We start from the raw sequence: 18,469 nt of genomic DNA, 5'->3' as shown, positions 1-18,469 counted from the left end.
AAAATAAATACACAAAAATAAAATAAGTACACATTATTTTTTTAAAAAGCACTCAGTGTTTAAAGTGGAAACCCTGAGAGGTAATAGCACATATTTTTGTGATATGGAAGTTGACATTATTATTATTGATAACAATTCTATTATTATTAATAAATAATTATATCTAATTCATTATTATTATTATTATTATTATTATTATTATTATTATTATTCATTTTGTTTATTCGGGAGGGAAAGTGATGTGACACGGGGCGACAAGACGGAAAGCTGTCAGATGTTGTGAATGATCAACGCACCAATACGCGATTGGCCGGTTTGCCGACAGATGTCAGCGGCGGACCAATCAGCTGCGACACCGATGAGACGCTATCCAATCAGGCTGCCGCCACCGGTTCACCGTCTTGCGAGAATGGGCGTTTGAGGGTGGGGTGACTCAGCCGGAAAACAGATTTTTTTAACACCTTGTAACCTGCGGATCGGAGTTCACTGGTAAGTCACATTCCCTTCGCTGAGAATTTTGAGTGTGTGATTTTATTTTAAACGTGCGACGTGGTGAGTGAAATGCGGAAAGCGAGAGCGTAGCGCCGCGGTCGGTTCGGTGATGGCACCCCGGGTCAGGGCATACGTCGGCTGTCACTGTTCTGACAAAGTGTTGGCAGGAACAAAATTAGCGCACTGAAACTTGGCGGTGAGCTCGACAACACGCCCTACCGGTACTGTGGGTACCGTCTGGGCTGATAAAAGTCTCTTTGTTTCGCTCTCTGGTTGTTTTCTAGCTTTACTGTCACTGTGCGTCTCGCTGCCCGACACGTAGCTCAGTTAGCTTCATTCACCAGCAGCAGCAGCAGCAGCAGCTAGCTAAACATCTCCCACATCAGCGGGACCGTCCGGCTCTCCTCCATCACTAACGGCAGCTGGACGGCTTTCTGGTCAGTGGTGGGCACCGGGGGGACACGGTGGAGGAGGAGGGGGTGGCCGTGGAGCACACTGCTCGGCTGTTTAATTGCGCTTGTCAGTGGTAAATGGAAACTTTCCCTTCCACCCATGATGCATGCAAGGCTGTGGCTCTACGTGCTGCTGTAAGAGGTGGAGGATCAGAGTCCCTCCTGTCTGGTCCTGGTACCCCCCCTGGGTTACTCAGGCCTGAGTGATGAAGATGCACGATTTAGAAAAATAAGTGCAATTTGCATTTAACCAACTAACTTTCAGTTTCACCACTTCAGCCTATTTATCAAGATGCACAGGTAATAAGGAATGAAAACCATCCATCCATCATCTATACACCGCCTAATCCTCACTAGGGTCGGGGGGGTTCTGGAGTCTATCCCAGTCGACACCCTGGACAGGTCCCCAGTCTATAGTAGGACTCCTCAAAGAGACAAACATTCACAGTTATGGACAATTTAGAACAGGGGTGTCGAACTCTGGTCCTCGAGGGCCGCAATCCTGCAAATTTTAGATGTTTCCCTCTTCCATCAGCTCATCATCAAGCTCTGCAGAAGCCTGATAACGATCCTGATCATTTGAATCAGGTGTGTTGGAAGAGGGGACACATCTAAAACTTGCAGGATTGCGGCCCTCGAGGACCAGAGTTCGACACCCCTGATTTAGAATCACCAGTTAACCTCAGCATGTTTCTGGACTGTGTGGGAGGAAGCTGGAGAACCTGGTGAGAACATGCAAACTCCACACAGAAAGATCCCAGGCGTCCTAACCGGGGATCTTCTTGCTGTGAGGCGACGGTGCTAACCCCCAAATGAAAACCATGCACAATAAATACATTTACATACAGAAATAAAAATAGGTGAAGGGATGATCACGCCTTGATGCATGATAAGTGAACAAAGTTAGACCTGGAGCTACACAGAACGGGACCAGAGCAAAGCTGACACTCTGTTAAGGTTCTCAGTAGCCAGCCAGGACCGGGTATCACCGGGCAGAGACCTGTACCGAGTGCACCCTGACATCAAGTCCAGGCTGCCAGGATTGCGTAGCTTCAGGTGGAGGGTACACAGGGTCGTGGGTGTTTTTAGACTACAAAGCCCTTCTCATGAGGACACCTACTGATCCCCGCCGGTGCGAACTGGGACGATGAGAAGCCCAGGTGGGTGCACACTAGCTGGTCCTGGGAGACCTGCACAGAAGCCACGTGGAGACGGAGGACCACGGGGATGTGATTAGCGGTTCATCAACCAGGGAGGAAGCACGCTTGGGGTTCGTTCATGCAGCCGAGCTGTGCATTTTCGTTGTGTGCTCTCACTTCGGTTTTGCATTTAAATGAAAATATCGAACCTTTTATTGAGCAATTTTCTCCTTGCTGTTGAAGTTAAGCGTCTGGTGCATATCGATATCATTTCATTGATCTGAGGTTCCCCTGAAAGCACAACATAGACTTTGACTCACATTTGTCTAGAATTGTTCACACCCTGAAAATGAGACCACGATCTGGACATCAAAACCTGTAACTCAGGGTCACAGGAACCCCCTCAGTGCTTGATCCTGCAGGGTGGAGCTGCTGACCAGACCAGCTGGCTTTGCAGGAGAAAGCTTGGTGATACACAGCTCTGCCTTTCCACTGCTCCAGGATGATTCATTGTGGGTTAACATGCAGAAGTGAAGCCTCATCCTCCAGCCGTGCACATGTTACCCCACCCTCACTAAATTGATAACAGGCATCATGAACAGAAAAGCAGCTCTTAGCTAGGTTAGCTGGCCAGCATCCAACTTTAACATTTCACAGCTTGTCATAATGTAAATGCAAGAAGCAGCACAGGTTACATGTACAGTGATGTTGGCATTCACAAAGGAGATACTGAAAAGGACACTACAGGGAGGTTTGTGTCTTATTCACGCAGCCTCAGTTTTATTATGACTTCTTTTGCTGAATGATGAATCGATTAGTTGTCAAATATGTCATTTGTTCAGCACAAAAGGCTGACATTTTCTAATTCCACATTTTCAAATCTGAATTGTTTTGGGGTTTTTCTCTTGTTTTTAACTGACAAACTGAATACCTTTGAGTCGTGGGCAAAACAATCCACATTTAAAGACACCATGTTGAGCTCTGGAAAAACAACAAATCGATTAATCAAGAAGATAATTGACTGATTCATCAATATTAATAGCAATAGTCGCTTGCAGCTCTGATGCTGAAGTTGTTGCAGAGAATACTCGCCTGAATGGAAGTTAACAATACAGCAAAACTACGTCGTTCCACATTGAGGGGTAATTGTCTTCAGATTATAGGTGAAGTCACTGTTCCTCTGGTATGCATGTGAGGACATTTCTCTGGAGTCCTCCATAGTTACTGTCATTAATTCTTCTCTTAACCCATTTGAAAAATGTTCCAGAGCTCAAAACAGAGCATCCTCAGGGTTTAAGCTCTGAGGCTGCTTTTTCCAGCCCCTGTTTTGTCTGATGTGTGTCTGTTAATTTTACTCATATTGTAAGTCAAACATTCTGCACAAAGAGTTGAACCCGACTCAGCTCACTTTGGCCGGTTAAATTGTATACTCATATTCCAGACAGCTCGCCGCTTATCACAGTTGTAAAATCCCTCCTCATTTTGTTTGTCTAACACATTATGCAGCGTTTTGCATCCACTCAGCGTTCACATTAATGGATCTATTGCTTTTAGAAAGCTCCTGACAATGCGGTGCTGTTCGGTCTTAAAGCGAGTTCACACGCTGGCGGTCATCAGCGCTCGTCCCGGCTGCCCGCCACACATCTGAACAATTGCTTTTCAAAATGTTGTTGAAAAGAAACTCACACTTTTTTTTTGTGCTCTGGTTGTCGTGTAACTGAGAATTTCTTGGCTTTTAAAGACGCATCTTGTGTTTTTTTTGTCAAGTGCACCGAGGAGGACAATCCCTCGACAGTTGAAGTAAGAACTCATAGGCTAAGACGACGTCGCCATTTACATTTAGCTGTTTCATTCTTCACATTCTGACCATTCATTTACAAAAACGGCCATGCATGCTGCACCTCTGCGGCGACACTCGAGGCCCTTCAGATTGGGAAGTGCTACGTTGAGCCCAGTGACAGCCTGATGATAACTTTGCCACCCGCCCAGCTGTGACACAGTATGGGGGGATACAGCTGCTGCTCACATGAACCAGCACAGAAAAAAAAAATCCCATTTTCCTGCTTGTCTCAGAAGTTTGACAACGTCACAATTTTGTGCTTCTGTTGTGACCAGGACGCTGTGGCTGTGGCTCGTCAGTCTGGAAGGGCCTTTAGCAGCGCTGCAGTGGAGACGTAGCACTGCATGCTTGTGGTTCTTAGCGGAGGCATTTCTAGTCCTCGCAGCTTGGTCATGTAATGAGATTAGCTCTTGGTTATGCTTTGTGTTTGGCTCTGCAGGAATTTGTGTAAAGAATGCTTTTGACCCAGCGGGGGAAGATGGAATACCCCCAAATATGTTCCCCCTCTGCACAACCACACAAGCCTCCTAAGCTGGAGGTGGACACGACGCCTCTCGTGCACTGCCTTGATTTGTTAGTGTTGTTTTAAATGATTAAAGAAAGACTTGAAACTGCAGGTTTAATGCACATTTCAGTGTGAGGGTGAATTATTTCTGCTCAAAGGTGCAATCGGCTTCACATACATCCGCTTTTCTGGCACGTGACTTTTAAAAGCTTGATTAAAGTTGGATAAATAAGGCGGATGATATTGAGTATGGACACAGTTTCGCAGTAAAAAAAACAGCAGAATTTGGAATATGCCTTTTCAGAGTAAAGCTTTATTGTAAATATCGCATCATTCAAGGGAGGCCGACTTAATGAAGCTGTGGATGTCCGTATGAAGGGTGAAAGTCCTCCTGAAAAACCAGAACAGGCAAATAAAAAGGCAAACTTAAGGTGTTGTCTTATGCTAAGAGTTGCATTAAGTTGTACTTGAGGACAAAACTCAGAACTACACTGAGTCGAATTAGACTTTATTTGCCCGTATCGTTTGTCTTTGTCATGGATCAGTCTGTCTGTAGACTTGAAGTTGATCATTTGGAGGCCAAACGGTGACCCCAGCTATGGCCTGATGGTGGCACTAGAGTTCTAGAGTGAGCACACAGACTGTTAATCAAGAGTTGAGTGACTCTTAATGTCCTCCAGTTGATTTAAAAGGCAGTTCCAGTTACTTCTTTTCTTATTCTTAAAGAACAACTTCACTGAGAATCTAATTTCATTTGACAAACCTTTCGGGAGATGCTTCCTCTCCGGCCTGGTCGGGCTTGGACCGTCTGGCAGAAAGGTGTCTTCAGCAGATCATTGTGCCGTGTGACACCGTGGCGTTAACAAAGCTTCTTGTTTGACCTGCAAGAAACTCAAACATGCTGACATGTGAAAACATCCAGGCTAAAATGTGAGTCGACCTTTGGGCTGATGGTGGAGCTCGACCTGCATTTCTTGCAGCGGTTCAGTTTTAAAAGGCCGAACATTAAAACACAGCATGTTTTTCTTTTAATAAAGCAGAAGAACAATGATGGAGAAAATCATTAGCAGTAAAAGGAAAAAAATCAAGGCAGTGGAACAGAATGGTGGAAAAGTTTGTCACATTGGAGTCCATTGAAATGACTTTGTACATAAAATTCCTGCATGACACGTCGTAGCTGTCTTGTATTAGCAGGTATCAAACCAGTTTTCCTTCATGCCCTTGAACACTTGGACGTGCTGGTTCTTGATTACTAACCGTGTGCACACGAGGTTGGACTGAGATATTCTGACTTGGGTCATTTGGACACATCGTTAGTCTCTAAATTTGATTGGAGAAGTTTTAAAGTTAATTTATGTACGGATTAAATGTGTGGAGGAATGTGTCACCTTTAATAAAAGACTGTGTGTGTGTCATTCGCAGCGGTTGCTCAGCGATGACAGAACCAACACGAAACAAAAGCGGCGTTAAAAACAGCAGATGTGGCGACACAAATGGACGAAAGCTTAGCAACCGCAGGACTGCGTTGTTTGGATTAGAAATGCAACACCATGTGTAGGGATTTAGGATCCTGTTATGTTGTGAGACAGCATTTATCACACCTCTACCATGTATGTTTAGATGCATGTTATAACTGAACAATTAGTCAATTAGTCAACAGAAAATGTATTGGCAGCCATTTAAATAATAATTCCAAGATATTTTCTAAGTTTAAAAAGCCAAAATAATTACTCAAATGTGACTATTAGGGGTGCAACTAAACAATCATTTTCATTGTTAATTATTCAGTGGATTATTTTCTCGATTAAATGATTAGTTGCTTGGTCTATGTAATGTAAGAAAGTGGTAAAAAAAAAAATGTCAGCGTGTCCCGTAGCCCAACAAAACGTCTTATTTTGTCCACAACCGAGAGAAATTTAACTTCTTGTCATACACGAGGAAATAAACCAGAAAATGTTTGAATTTAAAAAAAAAACAGAATCAGAGGGTTTAGACTAAAAAATGTGCTCAAACCAATCAATCGATTATCAAAATAGTTGCCGATTAATTAGATATTTGACAAATGAGTGGTTATTCTAGTGAATAATTAATGTCAATGTTCTTGAATATATAGATTTTTTATTATTATTATTCATCATCAATACAATTTATGACATTTTGGGAAATAAAATTGGCAGATTAGTTAAAAAGGAAACAGTTTATTTTTATTATCCATTAATCTACTGGTTAAAACATTAACGGTTTGGTGCATAAAACGTCAGTAAATTCCAATCACAAGTTCTCAGAATGTAAAGATCGTCCTCTTTTCTGTCCAAGACCCAACGTCACGTGGTCGTCTATCACATTTAAACAACCTGAAACAGTTAATTGGTGCTTTAAAATGAATTGACTCGTTTTTATGGTGACGACTGACGGGATTTATTCATGTGATGGTTAGTGATCAATCATCAGTGTTTTACATGATTTCCATCAGCTACAGTCATCCTCAGATGTAGTCACACCCTTCCATTAAAAGAAAAGGCAAATTTCATAGTAATCACTCAAAAAAGTAGAAACTGGAAAAAGTAATAATAAATAAAAATTTGCTAAATATATTTAGTGAAATAAGACATTGCTTTTGAATTGTGGTTGAAAAGAATAATTTTTTAAAAATAGAAATTAAAACACTTGATTGCAGTGATTGGCTCAAAGGGTTCAAATAAATATGAGTTTACAGGTCCCATCATGCTGGTTTGCTTATTTTTTAAAAAAATATTTCCGTTGAACCACAATTCAAAAGCATGATTTTCATTAAATGTTTATTTATTATTACTTTTGTCAATTTCAGCTTATTTTTTTCCTTCTTTAATGAGAGGGTATGAATACATTTGAGCACGACTCTACGTTTTCATCCACCACCTGCTTTACATTTATATATATATACTTAATTGTTAGCCACATGTGTTGCATTGCCAAGCAGCTGTGTGATGATCATGTGACGGTCTGAAGGTGAAACTGGGTGGGCTGCAGCTCTGCTCCTAATCTCATCCACACCTGATTGGTTATTGTGTGATTTGATGAATGGCCGCAAAAGTTAATCTGCATGTGAAAGAAAAGGAAAAAAACAATGTGATCGGTGATGATGCTTTTGTTTTATTTTTTTTGTAAAGCACTGATCAATGTGATTTGCTGAAATAAATAGCCCAGCATAGGGAGCAGCAGCCAGCCAGCCCCATCAGTCACGTGGTGCGGGGTGCAGCGACGTCATTAGGGCAGAGATTTGTGAGGAATAAGCAGACAGAAGGAAAGAGCCCGGAGGTGCGGCACTTTTCTTAGCGTTTGCATCGTTCCTTCTTGTCTATTTTTTTTTTCCCCGGCCAGAGAGAGAACAGAGTATCTGTTCAACATTATAGAGACCCAAATGCCCGGTCCCACCCAAGCCCTTTCCCCAAATGGAGAGAATAACAACGACATCGTCCCGGACAACGGATCCAACATCATTCCTTACAGGAAAAATACAGTGCGGGGAGAGCGCGCCTACAGGTAAACCAGCCTCGTTTGATTTAATGTAAGACTAAATAATACTCATACAAAAAAAAGAAGAAGAGAAAAAAAACGGGACCACACACTGCTGCAGACACAAACCTGCATTCTGGCCTCTTCCTCCTCCTCCTCCTCCTCCTCCTCCTCCTCGACGTCTTTTGCTTTGCACCCATCCGCTATTCTGTGTTTGTCTCACAACCTCCTGTCATGTTAGCTCCGGGCCACTATGGCGCAAACCGCCCCTGTGTTCGCCTAAAGCCGTCTCCTGCTGGTCTGAGTGTCTCCGAGCGGGTTTTGGTGCGCAGGATCCTGTCGGAGGTCCAGCTAGTGGAATGACAGGAACACCAGACAGCCGCCCCGCTGCTGCTGCTGCTGCTATGTTCCCATCGTGACACTCCGCAGCTCCTCCATAATCCCCCCCAGTGTCCCCGTGGATGTGTGTTTGGGTGCTGTTTTCATGTGTGGACCCCCCCAACGACCTGCCGCACCAGCCCCCTTGTGTGAAGCAGCCCAGCCCTGGAGTCGGCCGGCTACCCGTGCCAGGCTAACAAAGCATGCTAGCAGCGGCTCATACATCCGCTTTGTTGACATGAGATGGGCTGGCCCAGTTTCCTTCCTTCCTTCCCAGAGAACCAGTCAAGCGAGCCTGGGCTCCTGCAGTGCTGCGATACAGCCCAACTTTAAGGGCTCATGATGATGTCCTGGTTTGTGCTGCTGGTGGATGATGGTTTAGCATGATTTAGCTCCACGTTAGGCGGTGTTTGGGTGCAGCCGTCCTGCTGGGAGCTCAGCTGCAGTGTTTAGGGGATTCCTGGGAAACTGCACCGTTCATGAATGTGTTTCATGCATGTCACTGTTTTATCTGTTCATATAGTCCACAGTTATATATTTATACAGCAGCAGCAGCTATTGCACCAAAGGGCTTCATAATAGAAAACATTACAAATGAACCCAACAAGTTGAAATATTAGAGGTTAAGACCCTACTGTGTTATCTATGGAATGCATTTGCAGGATTAATTTAAAAAATAAGAAATAAAAGATTATATAGACCTGACTTTAATTCATATTAGGGCCAAGACCCGACAGTTTTATTAATTAAAGTAACCTTACTACTTTAAAGGCTAACACTCCACAGTAACTTAATTATGGCGACCTGATTTAGAAGTACGGTTACAAAACTGTACACAAAAAGGATTCCCTATCAGCAAGTTTTAATTTTAATTCTAATGTGTTTTATTGGTGCCTGTACTGTATAAAGAGTTGCTGATTGGGTTTAAAGGGACTGATTTCAATGTTTTTTTCACCCTTCACTTCAAAAGAAAGCGCACACGGTGTCGTGTTTGCAGAACTGAAAACTGGTTCACTTCTTTCTGAGGAATCAATTAAACTGTTTGTGTTTGAGATACATGCGATAGTTTCTGACACTAAGAGTTGAAGTTGCAGCTGAAATGTTTGTGCAGCAGAGGAATTAACCACTGCTACACTCCTGATAGTTGGAGTTAACAAGTGAAATTTGCAAGCATCAATCGAGTGTTTTGTGGACATTTTGTGCCTAATCTGTAGCTTAAAGATGAAGGTTTCCTGATATATTTTAGTCCATTGTATGTGTGTCGGTATACAGGCCCTAGTGCAAGTGGGCCAGGTGTCCCGAGGCCCCACAAGAGCCGCAGTTTTGCAACCACATAATATTGCAGCATGTTTCTATTGAGGCTTTGCGACAGCTTCTGTTCACCGTACAGGAAAAGTGTCATCCCAGGCTTCACTTTCAGGCCGCGCTGCAACCACAGTATTGGAACAGAAAGGTCACAGAAGCAGTAGTGTGTCACCTCGTTATTGGTCAGACCAGCCAATAACTGAGCCGATCATTAGATATGACAGTTTCCCACAGGAAGCCCTGAAGGTCCCATTCATTACATCTGTGCATGCTTTGAGTCTGTGGCTGAATTTGGCTCCACAAATCCCAAATTTGTCGCTACCATGCAAAGGTAGGCTATTTCCTTAGTGTGACTGTTACGTTTCAGTGTTGTGGGTTTATTTTATTATCACCTGCTTATGTGGTGAAGATAATTATATTACACTGCAGTCTACAAGGCCAGTCGTTTATTTATAAAATGAAAGTTGTGTTCTTGTTGGAGCCTTGACTACTTTGTGGGCTCAGTGTTCAGCTCTGTGGGCACACCTGAGGAGGATGAGGCGTAGTGTGCACGGTGGACAGGAGAGCTGTGGCATGCGAGGGATGACCAGCGCTGGTCACGTGCAGCAGCGACGGCTCGGGTGTTGTTGGGGGGCTCTGAGGACATTTCTGCCTCTGGGCTTCTTTGTAGGCCAGCCTGGGCATGTGCATGAACGCTAAAGATCATCCTGATACAGTCCTACTGTGTGGCTTTCAGACTGAATATTTTATTTAGGTAATTACTAAATTTAACACGACTACATTTGTGAATTGGTGGGAATAAAGAAATCAGTCGGTGTGAAGTCGTACTAATGTTTTGTCTTGCTGGTTAAATTGCCATCAATGGACCCTGTAAGCGGCTACAGCGTGGATGTATTTTTAGTTTTTTCAACTCTCTCGTGTCTTTTATGTGCAAGGAGTGGCTGCTATCTTTTGAAATGTTAATTCATTTGAATAGCAAATCAGTTTCTGGGTAAAGAAGCTAACCGGAGACAAAAGGAAACCGTATAGTCGATGCATTGCTTTTGTTTTTGAGCGTTGTGTTTTGTTTTTGTTTCTTTTGCAGTTGGGGGATGGCGGTCAACGTATATTCTACCTCAATAACCCAGGAGACTATGAGCAGGCATGACATCACTGCCTGGGTTAACGATATTCTCTGCCTAAACTATACGAAAGTGGAGCAGCTTTCATCAGGTGAGAACAAACTGACCCGCAACAAAAAAACAACTGCATGACTTTCTCTCTGCCTTTCTTCCTCCCTCTGCTCCTGCATGTCTGAGATGGGAAGCATGTTTCACAGATGACATCTTTGCCTGTAAAGCGTGTAAGAGTTCAAATAATTTTCAGAGTACGCTGGCAGTTAGAGCAACCTGTGGAAACATGCTCACCTCTCGCTGGCAGAGAGTTGTCTATAAATAAACCTGTAGCCTGCCGTGTTCTCCTGCTGCGACCAAGTAATCCAATTTCAGTCACTCTCTGCCTACAAACACATGCACAGCCTCAACCTCGGTGTAGGCTACTTGTTTGATCTAGATTACTTCTCAAGTGCTCCCTAGTTGGATTTATAGGAGATTTATCTTAGGTTGAGCTGGTGCCCTCGTTTCAAACGGATAAAGATCTAACTAGGCGTCAGTTAATATTAGCCATGTTACCAAGAATGTTCATTAATATTTCTCTTTTTATGGAAACAAGGTCAGGTGGTCTGGACATGGAAAAGGCCTCGCAGGCTTTTTGTTATTTCAGGGGATTTTTGCTGTGCTGATGCAGACGTGATAAATCCCATTTGGACTCGGTTTTCTGTATTTTTGTTTTCTTGCAGAGATTTACATGCACTCGGCTAACTTTCCTTTTTCCTCCTGTAGGAGCTGCCTATTGCCAGTTCATGGATCTGCTCTTCCCTGGCTGCATCAGTCTTAAGAAGGTCAAGTTTCAAGCTAAATTGGAGCACGAATACATTCACAATTTCAAATTGTTGCAGGCGTCCTTCAAACGAATGAATGTGGACAAGGTGGGTTTCCTAAACTCTGCTCCGATCTGATTTCCTGCTCGCTGGCTGCTGATGTTTCACTTTCTGTTTTGCTTTTTTTTTCCTCTGCCAGATTATTCCTGTGGAGAAACTGGTCAAAGGCAGATTTCAGGACAATCTCGATTTTATCCAGTGGTTTAAGAAATTCTTTGATGCCAATTACGATGGTAAAGACTACGACCCGGTTGCAGCCAGACAGGGTCAGGATGCCATTCCCCCACCTGACCCCGGTGAGCAAATCTTCAACCTGCCAAAGAAGTCTCACCATGCAGCCAGCTCCCCCACCGCAGGTAAGCCTCTACTGCTGCATGAAAGACGGTGAAGGTTACAACTGATGCATGTTGATTTGGGTGTATTTGTCTACAGCCATGACTCGATAGTCCCTTAACAATCCTAAACCTGCTATCTGACAGGTTTTTAGGAAAAATGAACAAAACCCATAATAAACAGCCTTAACATACCGACAGCCTTGGATTCTGGCTCTGATGTGACATTTAATGCCACCAATCAGGATAACGGAGTATTATCTGACTGAACAATCCGACTGATTGGCTACGTTCACACTGCAGGACTTGATGCTCAATTTAGATTTTTTTGTGAAATCCGACTTTTTTTTTTTTTTTTTTGCGAGTTCGTTCACATTTCCAGTTCAATGCGACTTGTATGTGATCTGCTGTGTGAACATCATACGACCCAAAAGTGTCCCGCATGCACAGAAGAGGACACGACGACGTCACACGCAGTCCAGTAACACGGATGGTGGCGGTGGCCGCGCCGAATATTCGGATATTCATCATTAATTGGGCCTGAATATCCAGAGAGCAGAAAGTGCTATTGGGACCAGCCCTACTAGTTATCATAACAACTATGAACAATAATTAACAACAAATGAGCCTTCCAGCATCAAGCCCTCCTTGTATCTCGACCTCCGTCTTGCTATCCGACATAAGAGAAGGTTTTACATTTAGTGTCGGATTATCGAGTCATGACTGTATTTTAAAGAGCCCCGGTTTGCTTTTAGTGTGTTTTCTAGCTTTATTATGCACATGAAAGGTCTGCAAACACCGCTCCAAAGGGAGTTACTCTCCACAGATCCACATGAAACGCTGCTCCTTACCCTCCTGAAATTCCTCATTTGAAGTCTGAGCTTCTCTTCCGGTACTTATTTATGTCACCATGTAACACTAGCACAGCACCTGCCTGGCAGGTACTTTGACATGTCCTCAAAGCAAAGAATGAGCAGCTGTGGGACAGTTGCCATCAGAGCCACTTCTACTACATCAGAGATTTGGGCTACATTCTTAACTGCATCCTTTTTCTTTTTACTTATGGCACAGCTGCTCTCACAAAGTACCGACTGTGTCACTCATTATGCAAACGGCTGAGACATACTGCTTGGTCATAATAATGCAGCTTAAGCTTTCGCCGTTGTAGTCTGCAAAGAGCTGTCTTAGTCTGAGCGCTCACGGTGGCTTAAGCTTGTTTGTACTTGTGGGACACTGTGACACATGTGATGTAGCTGTGCAGAGGATTGTGGGTCAGGATTGCCAGGAAACTGTGCTGCTTGCATATGGCAGAATCTGAGCAGGTGTAGTAAGAGATCAGGGTATTTTTTGATATTGCTACATGCTAAATCTTTTTGTGGCGTCCTATATGGTGTAGTGGTTTGGATATTTGCATACCTGTGGTGTTGCTGTACGTAGCCAGCGTTGCCTTGTTTTTGTTGGACCGGTCGACCTAATCAGAGCAGATTGAGCTCTTCAGGAGGTTCTTAAAGGCACAGGAGCTAAAGCAGAGTGTTTCAGACAGAGAGGTGCTGCAGCAATGTACAGCATGAGGAACATAATGTGTATTTTGAACCTTAAAGCAAGTAAACGTACCCCAAAAATACAGGACTAAACCTGTAAATGTGCGTAGTGTGGGCTTGGTAACACACGGCTCGACGGTTAGATCATTAACATTCATATCGACTCATGTGATGATTCAGTGCATGTTTTGTTCAGTAGTTGAACCTTTTATCTGCTGCAGGAGCATCCAGGTCAACTTCTGTCACTCCCAAATCTTCAACGCCAACATCCAGACCCTCGTCGGCCAAAAAGACCCCCGCAACTGCAACGACTCCTGCCAAGGGAGAAAAAGAACTGGAAGCACAGGTCACACATCTTACCGAGCAGGTATGAAAAGCTCCATTGTTATGGTCGCTGAGAAAGATGTCTCATCGTCTAATTTTAGTCTTTGTAATATTCTTCTCCACGTGGCTTCCTTCGAGCGCTGTCTGTGGTCACTGCTGTCATACAGTAAAGGCCTCTGTGAGTTCATGGACTCTCCTTATTTTAGAACTGAGCTCATCCAGCTGGTTTTCAGTGCACAGCAACTCTAACGACGTGTAAATGACTAATTTTTGTGTGAACAAATCTCTTACGTCACACAAACAGAGATAACTGGTCTAAAGAATAGCGTGGACTTTGCTGATGTGTTGTCTCGTCTCCGTCTAAACCATCAAATTATCTTTTATTTAAAATTAGATTTCTGGATTGCTTCCAACTTTAAAAGCTCGACAACTAATCAACTAATTAACTAACTGCTGAACTGTCTTTGTGTGATCTGCTTCTCAAAAAGAAAAATGTCTTTGCTCCCTGATATTGTCTCGCGAATGGATTTTAAAAAAAATGAGGCCAAATCAAAGTCACGACCTCAATCCAGTTCTGATTTTGTGACTCCTTTTGTTTGAAAATGGATTCGATAGCTTCTCTCCAACCTCATGTAGAAATCTGATACCAAACTATCCACATGTAGGTTAAACCTGCTGCTTATATTTTTATTTATTGCATATTCTATATTCACAGTTCTGGTGCATCTGCTTGTAGAGATTTGCTTTTACTTTAACAATGTAGTGTTGAAGTGTTATAGTGGGATTCAATTTGGTTTTCCTTAAAGAAAAAAAAGAAAAATCCAACAGCAGGCAGATCTGTTTTAAAAGAAGTGTACACGGCTGGGTAGATTTAATATCGTATGTACGTAGTCCAGCTAAATTAGAAGCCATTTGACTGTCGTGTAGTTGTTCAGTTCTGAGATCCAACACATTTCTGCAAATGCGGCCAGTCGTGCTGGCTGCATTAATTTGGTAGAGTACACTTAAAATCCCAGCCAAGGACAGACTAAGATGAAGCCGGCTGGAGCTTGCTTATGCAGTGTGACCACAAGAAAAAAAAAATACCAGCCAGCAATTGAATTTATGATTACAACATTTGTGGAATAGCAAATGGCAAATAAAGGGCAGTTAGAAAAATTTTTTAAAAGAATTAAATTGATCAGGAGAAAATCGTTATTGTGATTTTTAGATTATTTATCTAAAGACTTAGAGCTTTGCACTGTTGATCTATCAGTTGTCCAGTTGATCTTGTGGCTGCCAGCTTTTGATTTCTGACTGTAATCAAAGTTGAAACCGTTTTATGTATTTGATCCTGATGCCTTCAATCCTCCAAACTAGTGATGCACGATATTAAGATTTCTGACCGATACCGATATTTAGATTTCTGATATCGCCGATATTACCGATGTTGATATTCAGTTTTTGTTCACAACAAAAAATTAGTATAAGGAAGCAAAGTGAGAAAACTATTCAGAAGAAGCCCAAATTAGACCACATAGACTTCTTTATTACGCAACAAAAGTACAACTTATTAAAACATATTTAACGTCCAGAAGCATTTAAGTAAAAACATCTGTGAAATAGCAGCAATATCAAATGCAGAGACGAAGGCGCTCATGTTAGATAATAATCGTTTTTTCACATCGATTAAGTTCGTCATCGTACCGATATATCAGAAAAAGCTAATATTGGCCGATACGGATGTGGTCGCTAATATATCGTGCATCCCTAAGCTAAACTTTTTTTTTTTTTTTCCCAGGTGAACACATTAAAGTTGGCACTGGAAGGCGTGGAGAAGGAGCGGGACTACTACTTCAGCAAGCTGCGAGAGGTGGAGCTGCTGTGCCAGGAGCAGGGCGAGGAAAACGCCCCGTTCGTCGAGCGGTTAATGGAAGTCCTTTATGCCTCAGACGACCAGGTCAGCCTGCGTGTGATTGATCTCAACAGGATTCTGCTTGTTCTTGTTGCCGTTTTTTTTAATGGTGGCTAAATCATGTGGAAGTTATTGTGCGGTTAAAAAAGATAAGAAGTCGGTCTTTGTGTGCAGTCACATGAGCTCGCCTCAAACTGTACTCAGTGTCCCTTTTTTTTTCTGCAGGAACGAGGAGAGCTGGCTGAGGGTGACGGACAAGACGAGGACCAGCAAGCCCATGAGGAGGCACCAGATGATCAGCAGGAGGAGCAGGATGAATACTGACTGCCATCATCCCTCCACGCGGTCACACCCCTCTTTTTAATATGTGAGAACTGTTAAAGGATTTTAATTTTTCCTCATGGTTTATTTTTGTTCTCTCCGAGACTGAGCACATGAAGCAACCTCCTGAATAGAAGCACCATCACAGTTTTTATTTTTTTGTATCCCTCTGCTCACTGTTCGATGTTTTTTGTGACTTTTGGTGAACTGCTGTGGCAGGTTTGTGGTGACGACGACCTCCACCAGCAGACAAGCTCAGACCATCACAGAAGTTTCCGAGGACTGTGTGGCTGGATTCAGATCTTACAGTAGATGTGATCACATGCTGAAGTTTAGGCAGGTAACCAGTACCTGTCAGTGCAAGTGTTATTCTCCCAGCTTTTGTCCTTTTCCTTTTACTTTGTTTTTTTTTATTTTGCATATCAACAATATTAATCACAAGAATGCAATAAGCAAAGCCCTGGAAGGGCTCATAGTAGCTCTTATTTAACCTCCTTCCATACGTTGCACTGACATTTGACTCTGTACTGGACAATCTGTCCATAGACCCTCACCGTATTTATTATTATTAAGCCTTAGGAATAGTGCAAGAATCTGCATTGCAGTCAATGAATTGTGAATAAAATGTAGAAAAATGCCAACTTATGACTGTTTGAAGCTGTCCTCACAAATTTCACGATTTCAGATAATCAGTGTGCTCAACAATGTGTTAGTGGTAGAGGTTTACTTGGTATGCCATAAACATAGGGAAGGAAACAAGCGTTATCGTGGACTAGTCTTATTATGAAGCAGCGTTCTAAGTTTTCAACCTCAGCTGGAACTCGTGGTCTGTTCAGTTGTTTTTTTGTTAGTTTTTTTTTTTAAACAACAGGTCTTAGGGAGACAAGTCAGTTCACTGAGCAATCTGCCACACTATATTCCAGTAAGTACATCGTATACCCTTTCTTAATATTGCATTTACTAATATCGAACTGGGCAGTGCACCACAATGCTTTAGTCATATATTATTGTGTAAATGAAAAGGAATGTAAACATGTACTGTCAATAATTAATGAATGGTAAATGTTTTTTTTCATGTCCCACTCATTATGCATTCCCCAAAAAACGTGTTGCATGTATGCATTTTATTTGTGAATAACTTGACCTGCTTTTTACATATTTAATAAAAAACAAACATGTTAAGTGAGCTTTTGTATGTTTAACCTGCTATTTGAAAGTTGTGGAGATTCGGATGGATTTGCTGTAATAAAATTACATTTTGAGTCCACGGGAGGTTGTCATGTCACTCCAGTCCAACAGTAGAGGTTATCGTTGGAAGTTATCGGCTGTGATCTGGACCTGAACCAAAACCTGGTGCTGTTCATGTTCAGAGCAGAGACAGGATGTTGTCTGCACAGTGAAACAGCTGGAGAGAAAAAAAGTGACTTACATTTTGCTCAGTATTTAATGAGATATAATGAACATACCTGCTCTCATATGCAGATGCGTGCACTGTGGTACCAACACCACGGTGTAGAAAATATTTAAATGAAAGTTCATGTAAGTTCTATGAGCGTTAATATGTTCTTAGCCACATTAGCATGTAAGTAGCATTTTCATTTCTACCAAATGGAGCCAATATTCACTATTTGATCTACAGTTGGGTGGTTAATGAGTAACATTAGGTTATTGGTATGTTAAATTGTCATTTAAAAAGTTGAATAATTCGCTATGAAGTGGAGTGGTGTGAAGTAACTTGAGGAAGTATTTTTATTTTTTGTGCTACATTTCTAAAACGCTAATGGAGATAACAGTCCAAAAGGAGCAATTAGGTATGTTGAGTATATATGTCGAGTAATGAATGTGTGACTTGTATTTGCATCAGGGTAGATAATTACTTCTTAAATATATCTATATATCTATATTTTCTACTTTTTTTCTACAACCAACAAAGACATAGTACCCAGTACCTTTATGCATACCAGAAATACAGGGGATTCACACCCAAAAATTGGATGTACAGTCCAGGATTACCAGTCAAAATAGGGAGCTGCCCTTTCCATAAAATAAAAGGGTGCATAAATCAGCCAGTATGCAGGATAATAGGATATTTTATCACCTTAAAAAACAAATCCGAATGACTGAATGATTATTATTGTTGTATATAATATATGTTATATTGATTAAAAAAAAAAAATTTAAAAAAAGTGAGCTTTTACAAGATTGAATTTCCCTTCTGGGATAAATAAAGTATTTTTCATTCATTCATTTTATTTCATAAGGCAGCATTTACACAAAATAATAATAATATAAAGCTCTCATCAAGCAATGCTAAAAGTGACACATCTTCTGGAAATAGCATCTCATTGAGCCACCTCCTTGAAACATGGATGCAGATTTGCATTTTAGTAATATTAAATGTTAACATTCCTGCACTGACAGGCTGCTTTGGGGCCTTGACCTGTTTATACCTCAATTCTAGTCTGGCAGGAAG

General features: G+C 42.1%; 1 protein-coding gene across 3 annotated transcripts; it reads left to right on the top strand.

The window, feature by feature from the left end:
- Positions 1–421: 421 nt before the first annotated feature.
- mapre2 (microtubule-associated protein, RP/EB family, member 2) lies at positions 422–17,263 on the top strand. 3 transcript variants are annotated; one of them, XM_008298569.1, is made up of 8 exons: positions 7,575–7,950; positions 10,691–10,818; positions 11,487–11,632; positions 11,724–11,940; positions 13,679–13,824; positions 15,562–15,720; positions 15,901–16,042; positions 16,216–17,263. In XM_008298569.1, the coding sequence occupies exons 1-7, from the start codon at positions 7,829–7,831 to the stop codon at positions 15,997–15,999; spliced, it is 1,017 nt and encodes a 338-aa protein (XP_008296791.1). In that variant the 5' UTR covers positions 7,575–7,828; the 3' UTR covers positions 16,000–16,042; positions 16,216–17,263. The 3 variants fall into 3 exon arrangements, with proteins under 3 accessions (XP_008296792.1, XP_008296791.1, XP_008296789.1); XM_008298570.1 differs by lacking the exon at positions 7,575–7,950 and adding an exon at positions 422–489 and having other exon boundaries at positions 15,901–17,263; XM_008298567.1 differs by having other exon boundaries at positions 15,901–17,263.
- Positions 17,264–18,469: the final 1,206 nt, after the last annotated feature.

This window comes from Stegastes partitus, unplaced genomic scaffold (assembly GCF_000690725.1).
Source record: "Stegastes partitus isolate 25-593 unplaced genomic scaffold, Stegastes_partitus-1.0.2 Scaffold1328, whole genome shotgun sequence".
Classification (NCBI taxonomy): domain Eukaryota; kingdom Metazoa; phylum Chordata; class Actinopteri; family Pomacentridae; genus Stegastes; species Stegastes partitus.
This window is presented reverse-complemented; position numbering and strand designations above follow the sequence as displayed.

What these genes read in the sequence shown, in the direction of transcription:
- mapre2 (XM_008298569.1), top strand. Translation starts at nt 7,829, where the DNA reads ATGCCCGGTCCCACCCAAGCCCTTTCCCCAAATGGAGAGAATAACAAC. An exon ending in AACGAATGAATGTGGACAAG is followed by an intron (nt 11,633 to 11,723) that starts GTGGGTTTCCTA and finishes TTCCTCTGCCAG; the next exon opens with ATTATTCCTGTGGAGAAACT. An exon ending in TCACACATCTTACCGAGCAG is followed by an intron (nt 13,825 to 15,561) that starts GTATGAAAAGCT and finishes TTTTTTTCCCAG; the next exon opens with GTGAACACATTAAAGTTGGC.